Source organism: Betta splendens, chromosome 4 (genome assembly GCF_900634795.4).
Source record: "Betta splendens chromosome 4, fBetSpl5.4, whole genome shotgun sequence".
Classification (NCBI taxonomy): Eukaryota; Metazoa; Chordata; class Actinopteri; order Anabantiformes; family Osphronemidae; genus Betta; species Betta splendens.
This window is the reverse complement of record NC_040884.2, coordinates 8,854,957-8,871,440: the sequence shown is the minus strand read 5'-3', so window position 1 is coordinate 8,871,440 and position 16,484 is coordinate 8,854,957. Positions and strand designations below refer to the sequence as shown.

At 44.0% G+C, this 16,484-nt stretch overlaps 1 protein-coding gene across 2 annotated transcripts in view; it reads right to left on the bottom strand.

The window, feature by feature from the left end:
- negr1 (neuronal growth regulator 1) overlaps positions 1-16,484 on the bottom strand; it is a 109,892-nt gene that overhangs the window by 19,427 nt on the left and 73,981 nt on the right. The window contains exons 5-7 of one of the 2 annotated variants that reach the window (XM_029145586.3): positions 15,641-15,761; positions 12,660-12,808; positions 5,210-5,251 (exon numbers count right to left, since the gene is read on the bottom strand). In XM_029145586.3, coding sequence (XP_029001419.1) covers positions 5,210-5,251; positions 12,660-12,808; positions 15,641-15,761 — 312 coding nt within the window. The remainder of the gene's footprint in view (positions 1-5,209; positions 5,252-12,659; positions 12,809-15,640; positions 15,762-16,484) is intronic. The other variant, XM_029145587.3, reaches the window with a different exon arrangement.

Here is a 16,484-nt window from a genome sequence, read left to right as displayed (position 1 = left end):
GCCGTACGAGACAGGAGTCGACGCGGCGGCGGGAGGAGGCTGCAGAAGAGGTTTGCACGGCTCTTGATCTCAGCGCCACACAGCTGATAAGGCTAGTAGAAAATGCAGTGCCAAAAAGGATTATCTGTGGGTAGCTCAGTGTGTCTGACACCAGGCATGCTGGGTGGAGGAGAGGCTGTTTACTGTAGAGGCAGTTTAACCCTGTAGTTTGGACAAGTCGTGTGCGCTCGGGTTCACACTGCCAGTCTACGCAGACAGCAGCCACTGAAGTGCATCAGTGGAAGTCAGCGCGAGAGTAAAGGAACAACACATGTATGGAAGAGGTTGCATCAGCTTTACGTTTACGGCGACACACAAAAATACACAAACAAACCCACATAACACACAGAACAAAGTCCATTTAAATCTCTGCTACCTGGTCCTCATTTGATACATCCACAGTAAACCTATGTCTAAAAAGAGGAGTAGGTGAGGGACACACACATAATCAGCTACGTGAACTGACTGTCAGAGTTCTGTGTGACAGAGGTGAGACAAAGCGACAGACAAGTCTATGCAGCTCCTTCAATTACACCCAATGTATCCAATATAAATCTCTACGTATCAATGTCAACGTCAACGTCAAAAATAATACAGTCGTACTGTGGCAGCAAAACCCCACAGCTGTGTCCTAAAACCTTATACTAATACCTTTAATACTCTGCTAGATTTGACTATACTGTTCCTGGGTCAGGAAAACATAGACAGTATATCATTCGCAGGGAATCAGTGGATGATATAAAGGCCAGACTCTTACACTGTGCGTTGGCACAAAACTAGGAATAAAACTTTTGTCTGATGTGGCATCATCGTGACAATGGTCCCACAGACAAAGCAAAGAAGCAGTTTCAAGAAGAAGAAATATTAGGAATCTCAAAGTCACTTTGGCTTCATTACCAGCCAAAAAGTGACAGTAACCAATACTGAGGCTCAGCAAACCCAGAGGCTGCTCCCCATTTAAAGTGGAGTTCTTCCGATGATCTGGACATCTGAAAAGCTTAATTAAAAGTGTTACTTCAAACGCCTTTATCGCTATTAATTCCCACTGGGACCAAACATGAAACAAAAACATATTAAAAAAAGCCCTTAAGTTATTAAACATTAATGAAAGCAGCTAAAGATGCATTATGCATTAGGGCTAAAGTTAGAATATGTTGCAACTGTATCTGAGAAAAAAAACAACAACTACAACAACAACAACAACAACAACAACAACAACAACAACAACAAAAATGCAGATGCAGATTTAATCAGCAAAATACCACATTACCCGGTTTCAAAGACAGACTAAATGTGCTTATGAGCTTTTTCCAGTAATAGTTAGTCTAATATTTACAAAGTGATGGCCAAGAGAGAATATTAATTTAGAACTTAAGAGAAAAAGTGCCAAGTTGTTTATTTATTAAGAAGGCATTGCACAGTGTAATATCAACAAAATGTGCCTAAGGGTGCAAGTTGTATCAACATCAGATTACAAACTAAAGTAGTGAAGGAGGAAAGCGCATCCTAACCTTGTTTAAAGTCATCTTCCAAAGAAGACGTTACCTCAGAGCCAGACATAAATTAGCCGGCTCTCCTTTACATAAAAAAGCTTTACATGCTTACTAAAATAATTGAATTAACACACTTCTCTGGGCCTTAGGGAGCTGAGTGAGTGACTTTTGAATTTTGGAGGACTTTGTAGAATACTTAATAAGATAGATTATCTCTTTGATGTTATGCCTTGGACCTCGAATAAAGAAAGATATATGACCTAGCTTCAATTTGAATCAATCCAAAAAAGGCTTCTTTAAGCTGGTGAGAATTCCACCACGCACACAAAAAAATACAGAGCAACATTTTGGATTAAAAGTTAGCAATCATGAAATCGCGCCCCATCGCACACACTTGTGTTTTACGGCCCAGTCGTCGTTATTACCAAGACACATAAACTTTCATGGAGCCATTAATCTTGTCCTCCTATCACCTACTGCTTCATTATGGGTTGGAGGGGAGGTCCAGATGAATGCTTCACATGCCAGGCGTCCAAGATACATGACAACATTAGAGTTACCTCCTCTGTAATTAGTTCTGATTAAACCAGATATCAGAAAAAATAATTATGCAGCATGAAAAATGAGACCGGGGAGGAGGATTAAAAGGGGAGTGAAAGTGTATATGGATCATCTTTACTTAGCTGCACTCACGCTGCCTAAAATTTGTTTATCTGGGAGTTAACATGGCACACGGGAATCAGAGTCACACACACATTATGTATAATGCATGTAATAATCCTTCAACCAGGAGCACTGTATATGGCGGCTCGGCACACTGTTAAGAACATTGTTTTTCTACTGTCAAGTGATTTGCACAAATAAACGGAAGTGAAAGCCGGTGGGAGCATATGCTATTATCACAGATCCACACTTCACTGGGACGGCAGGGTGGCACAGAGCCAGCTGCTTTAATATCTGGTGCAGCGCTTTGTGTTTACACAAGCATGCATACATACAAATCCATATGCTAAAGATGAACAATATGTGGTGAATTACTATTTTTAAGTTCCATGTGCAGGAGATTAAAATATCCTGTCAAGCAGCAGTGGCAGATGGCTCCTGTTTAAGTCTGTCGCTCCCGACAAGTATGAACATATTAATATTTGATTTAAAAGTCAATATTAACATACTGTATCTATGGTGAACCTGCACGAGCTAAAAGCTAAATGAGTCATATTGATTTCAAATCATGAATCAGTCTGTTCCAATAGTCACCGCTGAGCCTCACCACCAGCACCGAGGGGGGGGGCACAGGTGGAGCCAGTTGCATCCACAGCTGGCTACAACTGGACGCAGTGGCTGCTGTGGCGTCTGATAGCAGCTCTCTGCACCGGCGGCACCCGGCGCTGAGGGGGCGGGGCTATTCAGGACGGTCACCTTCCTCCCGCTCTGCCACCGCCTCCACACCGACCCGTTCCAGCCCGGTCGCGGAGCTGCTCGTCCCTAGCGCTTTACTGAGCTGCCTCACTGCGCTGATGCTGCCTCCTCAGCAACATGCAGCCAAAAGTGGACTTACAACAGCCTGTTGCACACGCTGAAGGATCTGAGTCCCTCCAGGGGAGGGTTCTGCTACAGCGCGCCTGTTCCAGAGGTGATGCTGCGTTTGGTGAGCGGACAAGGTTGGACTCAGATGGTCTAGACAGTACCTGGGGGCAGAGGACGCTGCTTTCCACTCAGTTCCAATTACATCGTTATTACCACATTAACCTTTGTTAGTGTTAGTCGTGCTCTTGTATACCTATTCCTCTGCTTTAAAGCAAACACTGCATTCTTTTGTAAAATATGCTCATTCATCCAATCCTACAGATCGATCCGACGCTGACATTTACAAACAATATGGGAGCTACGAAGCACAAGGTCGTTCTCAGTTGTGTGTTTAAAAGTTCAGAGTACAACCCCCCACCTCCTATAACCTTCTATCTAGTATATAAACAGGATCGACAGTAATTAACCTGTGCATTGACACTTGGCCCACTTAAACTGGTTCCTATTAAAAAAGTATTGGCACAGCAAGGTTAGACACATAAAAAGCAATGACTGATGGTACAAACTAATTTTGGTTTAAGTTTTTTGTCTTTTGCTTTTTATCACGTACTACAAGCACTCTGGAGATATTTTTCCTCTTCATAACGTCTTCTACCTTTAAAGAATGAAATTACCTTCCTTATTTTGGGAACACTTCTTCCAAAGCCCATTCACGTGGGAAATAAAAGCAGATATTAACCTGTTAAAATTAATTATTAAACTTTGATAAACAACATTGGAGACTAAAAGGCATTTGCAAAGATCTACAATAATTCCCTTAGCCAGGCCATTTAGTGAGGGCACCATCAAAAAATGAACTTCAAACACAACTTGGAACAAAACAAGAACGGTGGGTCGTCAAGTGAGTTTATCTCAGCGATTGAAACCACTGGTGTTCCTTTGGACCATGAAATTGTCATTTGTTCTGCAAGCGTTACATCAAATGAGAGTTCAGGGCCGCGCTAGGGCTGCGCGTCGCTGCTGAGCTTATTTTAACGTGTTATCTCGCAGAATCTCCATGGATAATTATATTTGGCTCAGACAGGCAGGTAGGAGAGCGCAGAGAGAGAACATGCTAATGCACGACTGAGGGAAACAATGGAGAAGTGGATGTAGATGCAGGAACGCTCAGCTGAGTGACACCCTCACACGTGACAACCTGTGGCCTGCAGGTGCATTTCAGCGTCTAATGTGTTTGTTTCTGCCAGTGAAGCCTTTTTCCTGAGGATGCGTGCCTGCCTGTTTCCCTGCACGTGAATGGCATTAGGCGAAAAAAATACATAACCAGCATGAGAGATTACATTCTGTGACTTGCCTAAAACCATTAGAGAGGGAGAGAAGACAACCAGGCAGAGGGGATTACTCTGGGCTGGAATGTGGACGCGGCAGAACACAGTGGTGGTGAATGGGGTGGGGGGGGGTGTGGATAACAGCGACGGTGCAGGCACCAACAGCAGCACTTGCAGAAGATCGGGTTAAAGAGGGTGGCGCAGCGCCAAACGATTGTTCTAGAAAGAGCAAAGAACAGAGAGAGAGAGAGAGAGAGAGAGAGAGAGAGGGGGCTATAGAAAGATTAAGAAAGAAAAAGAGAGGGAGACAGGAAAGCAAGCGATAAAAGTACAAAGACAGCGGCGATTCCATCTTGCAAACAACAAACTAAGGGCCTTTGCCACCAACAGAGTCCTGCCTTTGATGTATACTGCATTTAGCAGGGGTGGCGTTGGTGGTGAGAAAGCCAGAGTGAGAAGAAGAAGAAACCATCAGCCATTATGAGAAGCATCAGACCCAGAGGCATATGGAGCAGCCACTTTGATGACGCTACTGTTCGCTCCACGTGGCGGCAGACATGGTGCTTAATGAAAGGAGGAGGGCAGCGATGACAAGTATATGTAGCCAGGCCGTAGAAGCCAACCCAAATGAGAACAACAAAGGAACCACTAACGGAGGAAAATGCAAAATAAAATGACATATATTAATGCTGTACACCCAAAGGCATTCCAGCCAGCCAATTGAAAGAAATCAAGATGGAGGACAACGCTTTGAGCTCAGGTTAGTATGAGGCAGCTGACCTCGTGGCTGAGTTGGTGTACAGCATGGTGACATATACTGACCTGGGCTTGAGACAGCACTAGTGGTGGTGGGTTCAATAATTGCTACAGGGGAGGAGAGGGGGGGGGAGAGGGAGGGGGAGGGAAAGAGGACATTCATGTATTATTAACAGAATGGAGACGTAAAATAAAGAGAAAAATGCATGCAAGGACAAAAGGACAGGGAATGAAGACAAATCCTCTCCTTGCATTCAAGACTGGCGTCTCAGAGGCAAGATGAAACCTCCACATGCTCATAAACTAAGGTTTTATCCCCCCTCGCCTTCCATTTGCATGGGCTACAGCTAAAAAAAAATAAAAAAAATAAAAAAAATGGAGGGAACCTCGGAAATGAGGCCGTGTCCCTGAAGGGGCTTTGTGACTGGGGGAAAAAGCTCCCATCGCCCTTGTGAGCAATGCTGAACAACTGGCCATTTGTCCCTGCGATGATGCCACGGTGCTCAGTTAGCGCCCGTAACTCCACCTGCACCTGCTGCGTCGCTCTTAATCACACGGGCCTCATGCTGCTCCCCCGCGTCCCACCGCGTCCTCCGTCTCCGGCGGGTCGCGTGCATCCGCGGCGGAACAGGGCGAAGAAGGGAACTTTGAGTGCGTCTTTGATCCCTGCGACGAGGGAACTCGGAGTCCCAATCTGATCACCCCATGAACCCATGTCAAACGGAGCCAGCGGTGGCATTTAGCCGACGGAATAATGTCCACAAACGCTGCGTCTGCCGTGTCAAACGACCGGCGCCACAAAAGGACGCCAGAAAACACGTCTTTACTCTCAGAAAGTGCGCGGGAAATGTCACGCTGAGCAAATCGTCCGCTTGGTCGCATTGGCGCTAAAGATGCTCCATAACGGCCTGTAAGCGCGAGCGGCTCCAACAGGTAGCGGAATTAAAGCCCCTCGCTGTAACATCATTGATACCAATTTCGCTTTGATTCCTGGCATCTGATCTGACAGCCGCTGCCAAACTTTCTGCAGCATACATTATTTAGCGCGACTTTGGTATAAATATATTACTGCAATGTAAACATCGCCGCACATTTGATCCAAACTTTGAGACAAATAAATAAATAACATGGATTTCTTTTTAGTAAACACGCACTTATTTCAAGATAAGCTGTGACCAGCTCCGCAGTGACTCACTGGGGAGCAGAATCTAGGCTACGCGGCAGGCGAGCTGTTCTTTACCATGAGAGCTCCGCTCGCGGGGCGTCCTCGCCTTCGGGTGTGATGGGACGCCAACAGTGCAACTTATACTCGCAGCTACAACACTATTTATACTCGCCACAAAGGTATAAGCCACCTGCTTCCAGAAGGCTGAGGCAGAGGAGGGGCTCGGCTGCCACAAGGGAAGCGGCGGCGGCCATAATTACAAGCTAACGCACACTCAGACAGAAAGAAGTACTACTTTGTGTTGTTCCAGTGAGCCGCTGCATCATATCTAGGCCATGCGACTGTGAAACTGCCTGCTTATTCTCTTTATTTACTCCATTTACACAGAGACTCAAAATGGCCATCTCAGTCGTGGGGTGGGGGGGTTCACTATTCTTGCCTTTCAAAGGGGCTCTAACAACTGTGTAATGACTGTGATGCTGTTTAACAGGCGCCTGTTATGTCAACAACAATAGAACATTCTCTTTCCTTTGATTTCATCACTTGATTTAAAGGGGGGGGGGGCTTTAAATCTGCAGTCATACGTGATATGACATGGATTTTCCCTCATTATTCTGGTGGAGAAATGGACGAATTCCCCCTTTCTTTCGCCAACGTTTCCACCTTAAATGCTCCTGGGGAGGAAATGGAGACGCTTTCTTCATCATCCTCTCTTCAAACAGGCAGGCGGGTGCTGTGTGATTAATACTTGAGCGTGAATTCACCGGTGACTCATTTCGTGAACTCTCAGACACGCCTCCATTACCGCGGAACATATCTTTTGACATGCAATTTCTGCCTCATACAGTAGCTCCGCATTAACGCGGCGCTCGCACATTATTTCACGTGCTCTGTTTGTGTAGCACTCGACCCCTCGCTCGGTCGGCCCGCTCGCAAGATAAAACACATTTGTTTTTCACAGCTATGTCATTTCATGGATTGTTATTCTCTTTGTTCCCTGTAGATGGGACAGAGCAGGAGATTTCTCTGGCGTTTGTGGAAACCATCACCTGCTTTATACAGAGTTCATGCTAAAGCTGCAAACATTCAAATGAGACTGAACCTGTTGATGCTGACACACAGTATGTGGAGTTCTAATTTAGGAACGGATCTAAGTAATTACAATAACTGTGGCAGTTTAAAGCTACTGGCCTCCTGAGTGATTGATGCTTATTAATGATGATAAGAAACTATATCTTTTTTCTGCAGCATTGGGAGAGACAAGGTTGCTCCAGAGAAGCTGTCCAGTCTCAGCCATAGTAGGGGTCTGATTTGTCTTCACTGCTCCATTTACAGTAGGTGCATTACCAAGATCCGTTCATGCAGAGACTCATTCCTTGTGTGAACTCATGCTAAACATTCCCCTCACTTACAGTGTGTTTCCACGATGATAGCATATTTGGCATAAAAAGCGTGTTAACTTGTGAGTCAGCTAATTAGTTATTCATCCTATGTCATTTTAATGCTGCCCAGAGTGTGGCTCATCCTGTGGGCATCCACTGGGCCCAGCCATGCGGGAACGCTCGTCACCAGCACTGTATCTGGCCTCCTACAGGAGTCAGCCAGGGTGGGTGGGTGTGGGTGGGTATAAGTCCAATGCCCGCTGGGCTGCGCGATGAACATTCGGCTACAGCACCAAACATTTATTCATTGCACTGGGACTGGAAAATGTTAATGGCTTTTCTGATTGCCTAAATATGGAAATGCAGGCGTTTGAATGATGGGTAAATATTGCAGCATTGTATGGGTGCTTTTGGGGGGAAGGAGAACCAGACTATGTTCAAATCATTCTGAGTACCCATAAACAACAATTTTTTGTTCATTTCAACAATTTTCTAAAAAGCTTAATATTTGCAGGATTCACACTGTTTTATGACCAATGCAGACAAATAGAAGACGGACTAATAAAAATGCATCTTTTTCTAAAGTCGATACACCACACAGTTCCCACACGTCCTCAGATGCGGGGTTTTTTTTTCAAATTTTACTTGAAATTGTTATAACACAGCTACATTTCAGGTTTCACCTTTAGCTCCCATTTTCCTTCATCTCTGCTCCCTGACTCAGGTACAATCACACGGTGAGGGAACAAACAACATCATCAACAACAATGGCAGATGAGGAGACATGTCGAAATGACACCGACACACGCGGTGATTGATAAGCATGACAAACGAACACGACGTTCATTAACCAACTAGCCAGCAGTGTCTCTCCCGCCCGAGGGAGCCTGAGCAGGTTCGGGGGGGGGCGCGAGGCAAGGAGTAACTCTTTTTCTCCCCCATCAGTCTCTTCCGATTACTGCTCGGATGGAGGGGGGGGGGAGTTGAGGAGGGGAGCGAGGGGAGAGTGGAGGAAATGAAGCCAGAGGTATAGGCAGAGAAAATCTCCTCCAGGGCTAAGCCGAGGTGGGCTAGGGGATAAGAGCTTGACCAATTAAACTGGAGGACTCCTCAGAAAATTGGAGTGAACAGCCTCAGTCTTTTCATCAAAGTTCACTTCCATCTTGCACATGAAATGGGAAGTTGAAACGGGGATTGTCAGTTTGGTGACTGTTACCTCAGTGAGACTCCTAATGTGTGTGTGTGTGAGTGAGGTGTTCTGTTGTGCATGCGCAGCGTGTCCATTACATACTGTCGATATGACTTCAAGTATTTGTACATACAGATACTGAGACCTACAGTATATGAGGTGTAAAACTTGGAGTAATACTGTAGTAGATAGATGAGCAACAAACTACAGCCTCCACAGAGACACAAAATGATCTAAGTTCATCCAGATTTCTCGGACACCCTAAACTTGGAGGTGACTTCACCGTACGTCTCACCTGGCCACAAAAATGAGCTGTCTCCGGCAAGACACGTCTTCTTTTATTTAGTCTTATAAGATGTCCCTCTTGAATTAATCCATTAGGAAAATCATCAGAGTCTGCATCGAATCCACTGCAGCCAAGGCTGAACAAATACATTGATCTGGTCCAGCATGTGACTGGTCTGATTTTGGACAACAACTAATGCAAACTGAAAAACCAATAACGCTACAATTATCTGAGAAAGCTCACAACTCATTTCCTGTTCTTTTCCCCTTTAAGGTCCAATGCGAGCCAGTGAGTGATGGCAAAACTGCAGTCAAGCTACTGACGAGACCTGAGAATTGCTTCTCAATTAAATCTCACTTTATCTGACAGCAGCTATAATCTATTGGATACAAACACTCCATCTGCAAAAACAGCTCACTTTCCATACAGTCATTGTGATTCCAGTCTATCACTGAGTTCCATTGATTACATATTTGTACACACAGTTACGGTACTGCATAAGTGTTTAATGCTTTGTTCATTCACAGATAACGCTCAGTACCTTATTATTTCAAAAACAATCAAGTATGAAACGCTCAACACAGGCACGCACCTCCATGTGTTGACAAAGTGGTAATTCAGCTCCATAGAACAGGTTTTTGCTTTACCACAGATTTACAATAGAACAGTGGCTGTCTGAAAAGTAACACAACTTCTGACTCACTAGCTAAACAAGCGTGTGGTGAATGATCTAATGCTGCTGGTGGAGCTGAAGGTCTACCACCACATTTATCAAGCACCTTTTTAAAAACTGCACAAATGAGTCAAAATGTATCATGTCACCATGGAACCAAAAGCAGAATGCAACTCTGGCCTTCTCCGGATGCTTGATTTGTAAATTAAGAAACCAATTAAACACTGCTCAGTGAGTTTACTTGCCTGTAGAAGTGGCTTGTCTGAGTCACAGGTCACCTCATCAACAGTAATGGAAAACCTTTTCCGGAATTTAAAGTGACTGTGTTTGCTAAGACAAAAAGGATTTGCAACTCTGAAACACAAGTAGTGAGCGGTGGGTAATGAACTGGTGAACCTGAGCCTTGACTGCTTAGTGTTTCGGTTGAAATTCTTTTCTAATCTTATTCCATCAGTGGAGGCTTTTCAGAAAAGGGGGTGACCTTTCCAGTTTTCAGAGCTACAGTACTAAACTAACCGTCATATCTTTGCACACACACATGGTACATGCAAAATGTTTTCACTGCAAAGCAGCCAGATTATGTTGCCACTTAAAATTTACCTCAGTGTATGATGCACTATCAAATATGCGTACCCCTTTCCCCTTCCCATCCTGCTAATCAATAGCTATCGATTGGTTCTGAAATAGCAATCCAAAGTCACCCGTGGCGAAATCTAACCTCCGCGTTTGTTTTTTGCGTCAACGCACCAGTGAGAGTGCACTGGCTTGCCATTTCTCATTACAAGCGACAGCAGAATTGGCCTCTCCTCAATTAGTCAAGATCATGAGAGAGAAAGGGAAAAGAGAGACTTTGAGCATGAGAGACAGAGCAGTGTGTGCGTGTGTGTGTGTGTGTGTGTGTGTGTGTGTGTGTGTGTGTGTGTGTGTGTGTGTGTGTGTGTGTGTGTGTGTGTGTGTGTGTGTGTGCGTGAGAAAGCAAGAATGTGAGATAAGAGAATCAGATAGACAAAGCCATGATAGAAAGACTGACAAAGGGATACAGAGACGGAAAGAAAGACAGAGGAGTTGGGGGTGGCAGCACAGGAAGCTGCCTCCTCTGTCTATTCTGAGGGCTTCTTTGCCACTCTGCCTTTGAGGCCTCGCTAGTGTCACATTAAGATCATCCATTTGAGGATCTGAGACAAGCCTTTGATGTTCTTTGTGCATACACGAACAGAAGAGTGGAGTGCTCCGTTGACAATTGCAAACTCTACAGAAATATCCTTTTGTGTTCTGAGTCTCTGGCCTGCTAGGGACAATGGTATCATCACAGGACGCAGCACAAACTGTTGAATAATTGAATTCACCTGTTCATATTTTATCAGTGAATACATTAAATGGGTTTAATACGTTGAGGAAGGTGTGTACAGCCCTTCTGCTGGCAAGGCTGTTTTTAATATTTGCAGATAAAGCAGGTAAAGTAGGTGAAATAAAGAGTACGGCAGTAGGAATACCAACACCTCGCTAGATGTCCAGTAGGACCTGGGACACTGTCAAAATGAAAAATGTATTTTATTAGCGAAAAAAAGCCACTTTCTATAAAGCTTCAAAGATGTGTATGCGCCTATCACTGTGCGTGGAAATGCAGGCAACTCAGGAATAGGTGTAAAAGTCAGAACAGAGACATTGCCTTGAAATAACAGAGAATTAGAATGCAACTGCGTGTGCAGTGATCCACAAAGCCCTGTGCTCTTTGTGGACTAAACGACCAATTGACAGAACATTGGGAATAAGCCTTAGGGCATTTTAGGCACTTTAATAATTATAAGGTTTTGAATATTTTTCTTTTATTTCACCTATTACACTCAAATGATCAACGAAAGGGCTAACAGGCAGCACAGAAAACCGAACCAAATGTATTAAAGACTCTAGTGATGTTGAGTCTATCTTGACAGAGATTATTTTCTAAACCACACTGGTGCCCAGCGGCCTTTATCTTTAGGTTTACTAAAAGCGAAATTCAAATTAGCTCAAATCAAACAGACATAGTGAACTAAAACGTCAACTGAAACCACTGCTGGAGCGATTTAAAATGAACCTCAAAATGAAGACTCAAAATATTAACCAAACAAAAATGAAAGAGAAACAACTTTTTAAAGAACACAGTATAAACCTACTGCTGTGTTTTCAATAGTTGGCAGCATGTCACATTGTTTGAAGGCTTATTACAATCAAACCCATTTGAACAGCACGAAAGAAGATGATGAAAACACCACAAACCCTTTCCAGGGTTCAGGTCTGTGTTCTGACCTCCACATACACAGACATATGTCTTTCCAGACGACTTCTCAAGCTTTTGTAAATGATAAAGCTCTTTGTGATGCTCATATTGTACATGTTTGGTTGAACTCTGTAGCCGACCCTTTACCTACTGTGTGTTTTTGGGGGTAGTCGACAGTTTAGCCTCTCGTTATTTGGTCTAGTCATATAGACAGATGCTTGCGTTGATGGATGCTGCTGTGAGCGCTCCACTATGAAAGAGCTGAGTGACTGAGAGACCTCTTTAGAATATGAGTCATGCCTCGACAGTACGTGGCATTTAACTTTATTTTACTTCACTGTTACAATTTTTTGTAAGGTGTTTTTGTGGTTAGTACAAAATCAAAGCACACCCACTCACACACACACTAACGGCCAACATGCAACACAGAACTCATGGGTAATCTGAGCGCTCCCATGTGCTGTAGGACTGGCTTTACTCTGAGGGGGCAACCCCCACATCATCCACGGCCCCCTCCAGCCCCGTGACCCGTCACCAGAAGCAGGTAGAATGACAACTTACGAATGAGAGGCACACTGGCATTAGCCGTTCCTAGCTTGTTGGTGGCGACGCATGTGTAGTTCCCGTAGCGATCCTCTGTCATGTTGTTCACCAGCAGCACTGATCTGGAGCTGAGGCTCTTGATGTCGATGCCCTGACCCTTGATAATCCTGAAAACAGAACACAATCACCACAAATCAAGCTTCCATTCCTTACCCACACACAAAGTGTCAGGGGAAGTGGCATGAGTCAAGGGCAGAACAAATGTTTGTCATCCTTTAGTGGATCTTGAGATTGTATAGTGCTTCATCACCCTCTCCAACAGATCTATTTATCCCTTATTCTGTCACATCTGCCCTGGAGAGACACTCTGAAGGACTGAAATGAGGAGAACCAGCTGGGCGCCACTTGACTTGTTCATCGTTTTGTTGCAGGTGCAAGGGAATTACAATGAATCCTGTTCTAGTTGTGCCTGTTAAATCAAAGAACTTTTAATTATTTACTTCTTCGTTTTTAATGACCGATATTGAGTCACTCGTACAGTATTTCAGCCGAGTGTTTTGTGTGTGGCTTTTTAAACCATAAAACCTCCGGAGGAGACATGTTCCATCAGATCTCTTCTCAATCTCTTGCTTGGCTCGAGTTGTTCCGGGAGGCACTTTGAGTTGAAACACTACGTGTGACCTTATGTTCGGCAAATATCCACAAATCTGTTGTTCCCTCTCCCACAGCAACTTCCTCAAATGTTAGCTCAACGTTCACTGATAATCTCAGCGGGTGTCCTGCCTCTTCACTAGCTCAACGTCGAACTAGTCAATGCTCCCCTTCTGTTAAAGTGAAATAAACCCCCTCCCATGCCTGCACACACTCGCATAAACACTCACACACTTACTCATTCAAGAATGGAAGCAGTGACACATCAAGAAAAGGATTTGCTTGTCAGAATTGTCACGCCGCTTTCGAAACTGGTGACAGCACTGAACTGATAGCGTGGCTACATTAATACAGAGCCAAAATGAGAAGGGGCCCTCACTTTGCACACACAGGAAATGGGCAATGGAATAGTCACAGCCGGTGCTAATGTTGTACAGAAGCACGTTTTTATGATGAGTAATAAATGAAGAAATCACCATTTAGCCATGTAGGAAGTCACAGAAAGAACCAGTCCTTGAATTAAGTAAAGACTAGAATCATGCCAACTTGGCTCCTTAGCAATTTGAATAAATTGAAACCACCCCATAATTACAATTAGCACAGTGTGAGCTGATGATTGAAATTGTGTGCACCAGGAGTGGGTAAATGATGGGTAATGGGGGTAATTTGGTTTTTAAATTCAAGAACTGACACTTGAATCTAGACTGATTGATGTACTGTATATGCAGTGACTGACTTAAGCCGCTCGCCAGCAAACATTCGATCGGGATGCGATGCGAAATGTTTCCTTCGGCTCTTTAAGAAAATCAGATAAATAGTTTCAAACCAAGTTGCTGTCCAATCGACTGCAGCAATGCAACCATTACTGTCCGATATCTGCATCTAAAATACATACTGTATATACATGCATGTTACACATTTAGCTGCCCCAGTTAAACTTAGCATTTATTATTTTAAGATGTACTTTAGTGCAATTGTGAAACCACCAAATCTAGTACACCTGTTGTTTTTCTCCCAAATTCTAAACTCTCAAATGCAAAGAACCCGCAGCTCTTCTCAAACATCATGGCACTTAATTGTTTAATGTGATAAGACACCGCTTCCATCTATTTATAGTACATTCTTCTAGTCCTCAGCGTCCACTGTGTGAAGCTGAGCTGTGCTTGCATGGCTGGGCTCACATTTACCTCCGTGCCCTGCTATTTATACACGCCTGTTCTATTTCTGCTGGACCATCTCACATGTGTGAAATTCTCCTTCACTGAGGAGAGTTTGCAAACAGGTGTGTGTCAGAACCCAGTGTGTGTGTGTGTTTGCTCTGCTGCTACTGCAGCTGGTCACCAAAACAGCCTCTCAGTCAGAACGGGCCATCTAAAGAGCGGCCACTTTGATCCCCAGGTTCCTCATTCCAAGTGACCCTGGCTACGACATGTTTCTCACTTGTACGTCATTTGAATGCACTATGAATGCAAAAATCACTGACCCAGTGATGCAAGCCACAGACACTGACATGCACCATAGGTAGAATATAATCAATTCATATTCAAATCATCTGTGGGTGGTCAGAATGTTTTAGCTCACTGCCTATTGACAGTTCAAATGGATTTAATGTCTGGCTATGCAATTAATTTCTTTCTTTCTCTATCTTTATGTCACATCACCAACAATTTCTGTGATACAAGAACACTACAAGCTTTGTTGTATTTGTGTACTATAGTGTATACAGTGTGACTCACACAATACAGCACTGGGCAAGTGTATTCAACACATGCTAAGACGCTGTAATGCAATGTGATTAGGGACAAGCCTGATTGGTTCCAGATTCTTTCCACAGCTTGACAAACACCTCTAACATACAGATGAAGTGGTAAAGAACTACAGTATCTTCAATGAGAGGAAGAACAAGGTGTGCGGCAACAGGAGGTGAAGCCCCCACAGAGCCCTGATCTCGAGTTAGTTTGAGATCACATGAAGAGGCAGAAGCACTCGAGCAAAGTGCTTTAGAAGTAGGTACCTGCCATGTACTGTACCTTGAAACCCAAACAGGGTAGTAAGATTTATACAAAAGTATTCAAAACATTCAGTGTCTTTACTTAATGACATGTAGAACCTCTGCATGCAATAATGCATACAGTCATGCTTAGATAGCGCTACAGTGTTCTTACAGAGGGGAAACATTGATTACAATGTGATTCAATATAGCTGCGAAACAACCCCCCAGATTCAAATACTTTAGTGGATATTGGAACTATGGTGGTGCAGTGGTGGAGCTGTAATCCAATGAAGATGCAGCCATTTGTGTTGTTGCTGCCAGTAAAGTCATTTCCCCCCCAAAAAGCCAGGCTTACCTTTTCTCACCCTTGTACCACTCGAATGTTGGGGAAGGCACCGCAGCCACCTCACACCGTAGCTGGGCTACGCGGCCCAGACCGACTCCATGGCTTTTCATCTCATGGATAGATGGAGCGACTGGGGAAAACAAAGACAAAACCTTAGCAGGGGCAACTGTGCATCAGGTAATTCTGAAGTAAGAGGTTTAAGTGATAGACACGGACGCCGGGGGAATTAAGAGCTGTTAACTTCCAAATGACAACCTCTGACATCCCAGTCAACACACACATTACATAGTGTAAACTCGATACACAGAGTCTGCAGAGGCGGTTCTGGGGAGGGGAAAGGGCATCCACCCACAATGTTGGGAAAATGAAATGAATTGCACTGCATGGTGATAAATGGCTTAATGGAAGTTCAAAGACTCTCTGGCAGAAGCAGGTTCTGTGAATGCAAAATGAGGGTCCTTTCATGTGCTGAAATGTGGTGTAAATCTCTTTGCCAGTGTCAGGATGGATCCTTTACATTTGGAAAAATTCTAAAAGGAGCCCAGTTTGTTCTTCAAATGATTATCCTCTTTACAGCAGCACAGCCTTGAAAAACATTTACGAAATAAAAAAAATGAACTGCATGTATTTATACTTACAGCCAGATAAAGATATGCATTTCTCCTGAATATTATGTGATTCCAGTCAGATAATGTGTATAAAAATGTTTCACCACTTGCAATTATTGGCCATTATCAAAGCAGCGCTGAATTAATAAACTGTGACTGTTACAGAGTCTTAGGATGAAATGTGCCAGTGATAAGCAGTATTGTTTCCACAGGACTGAACGCACGCAGTAGGTGATACACAGTGT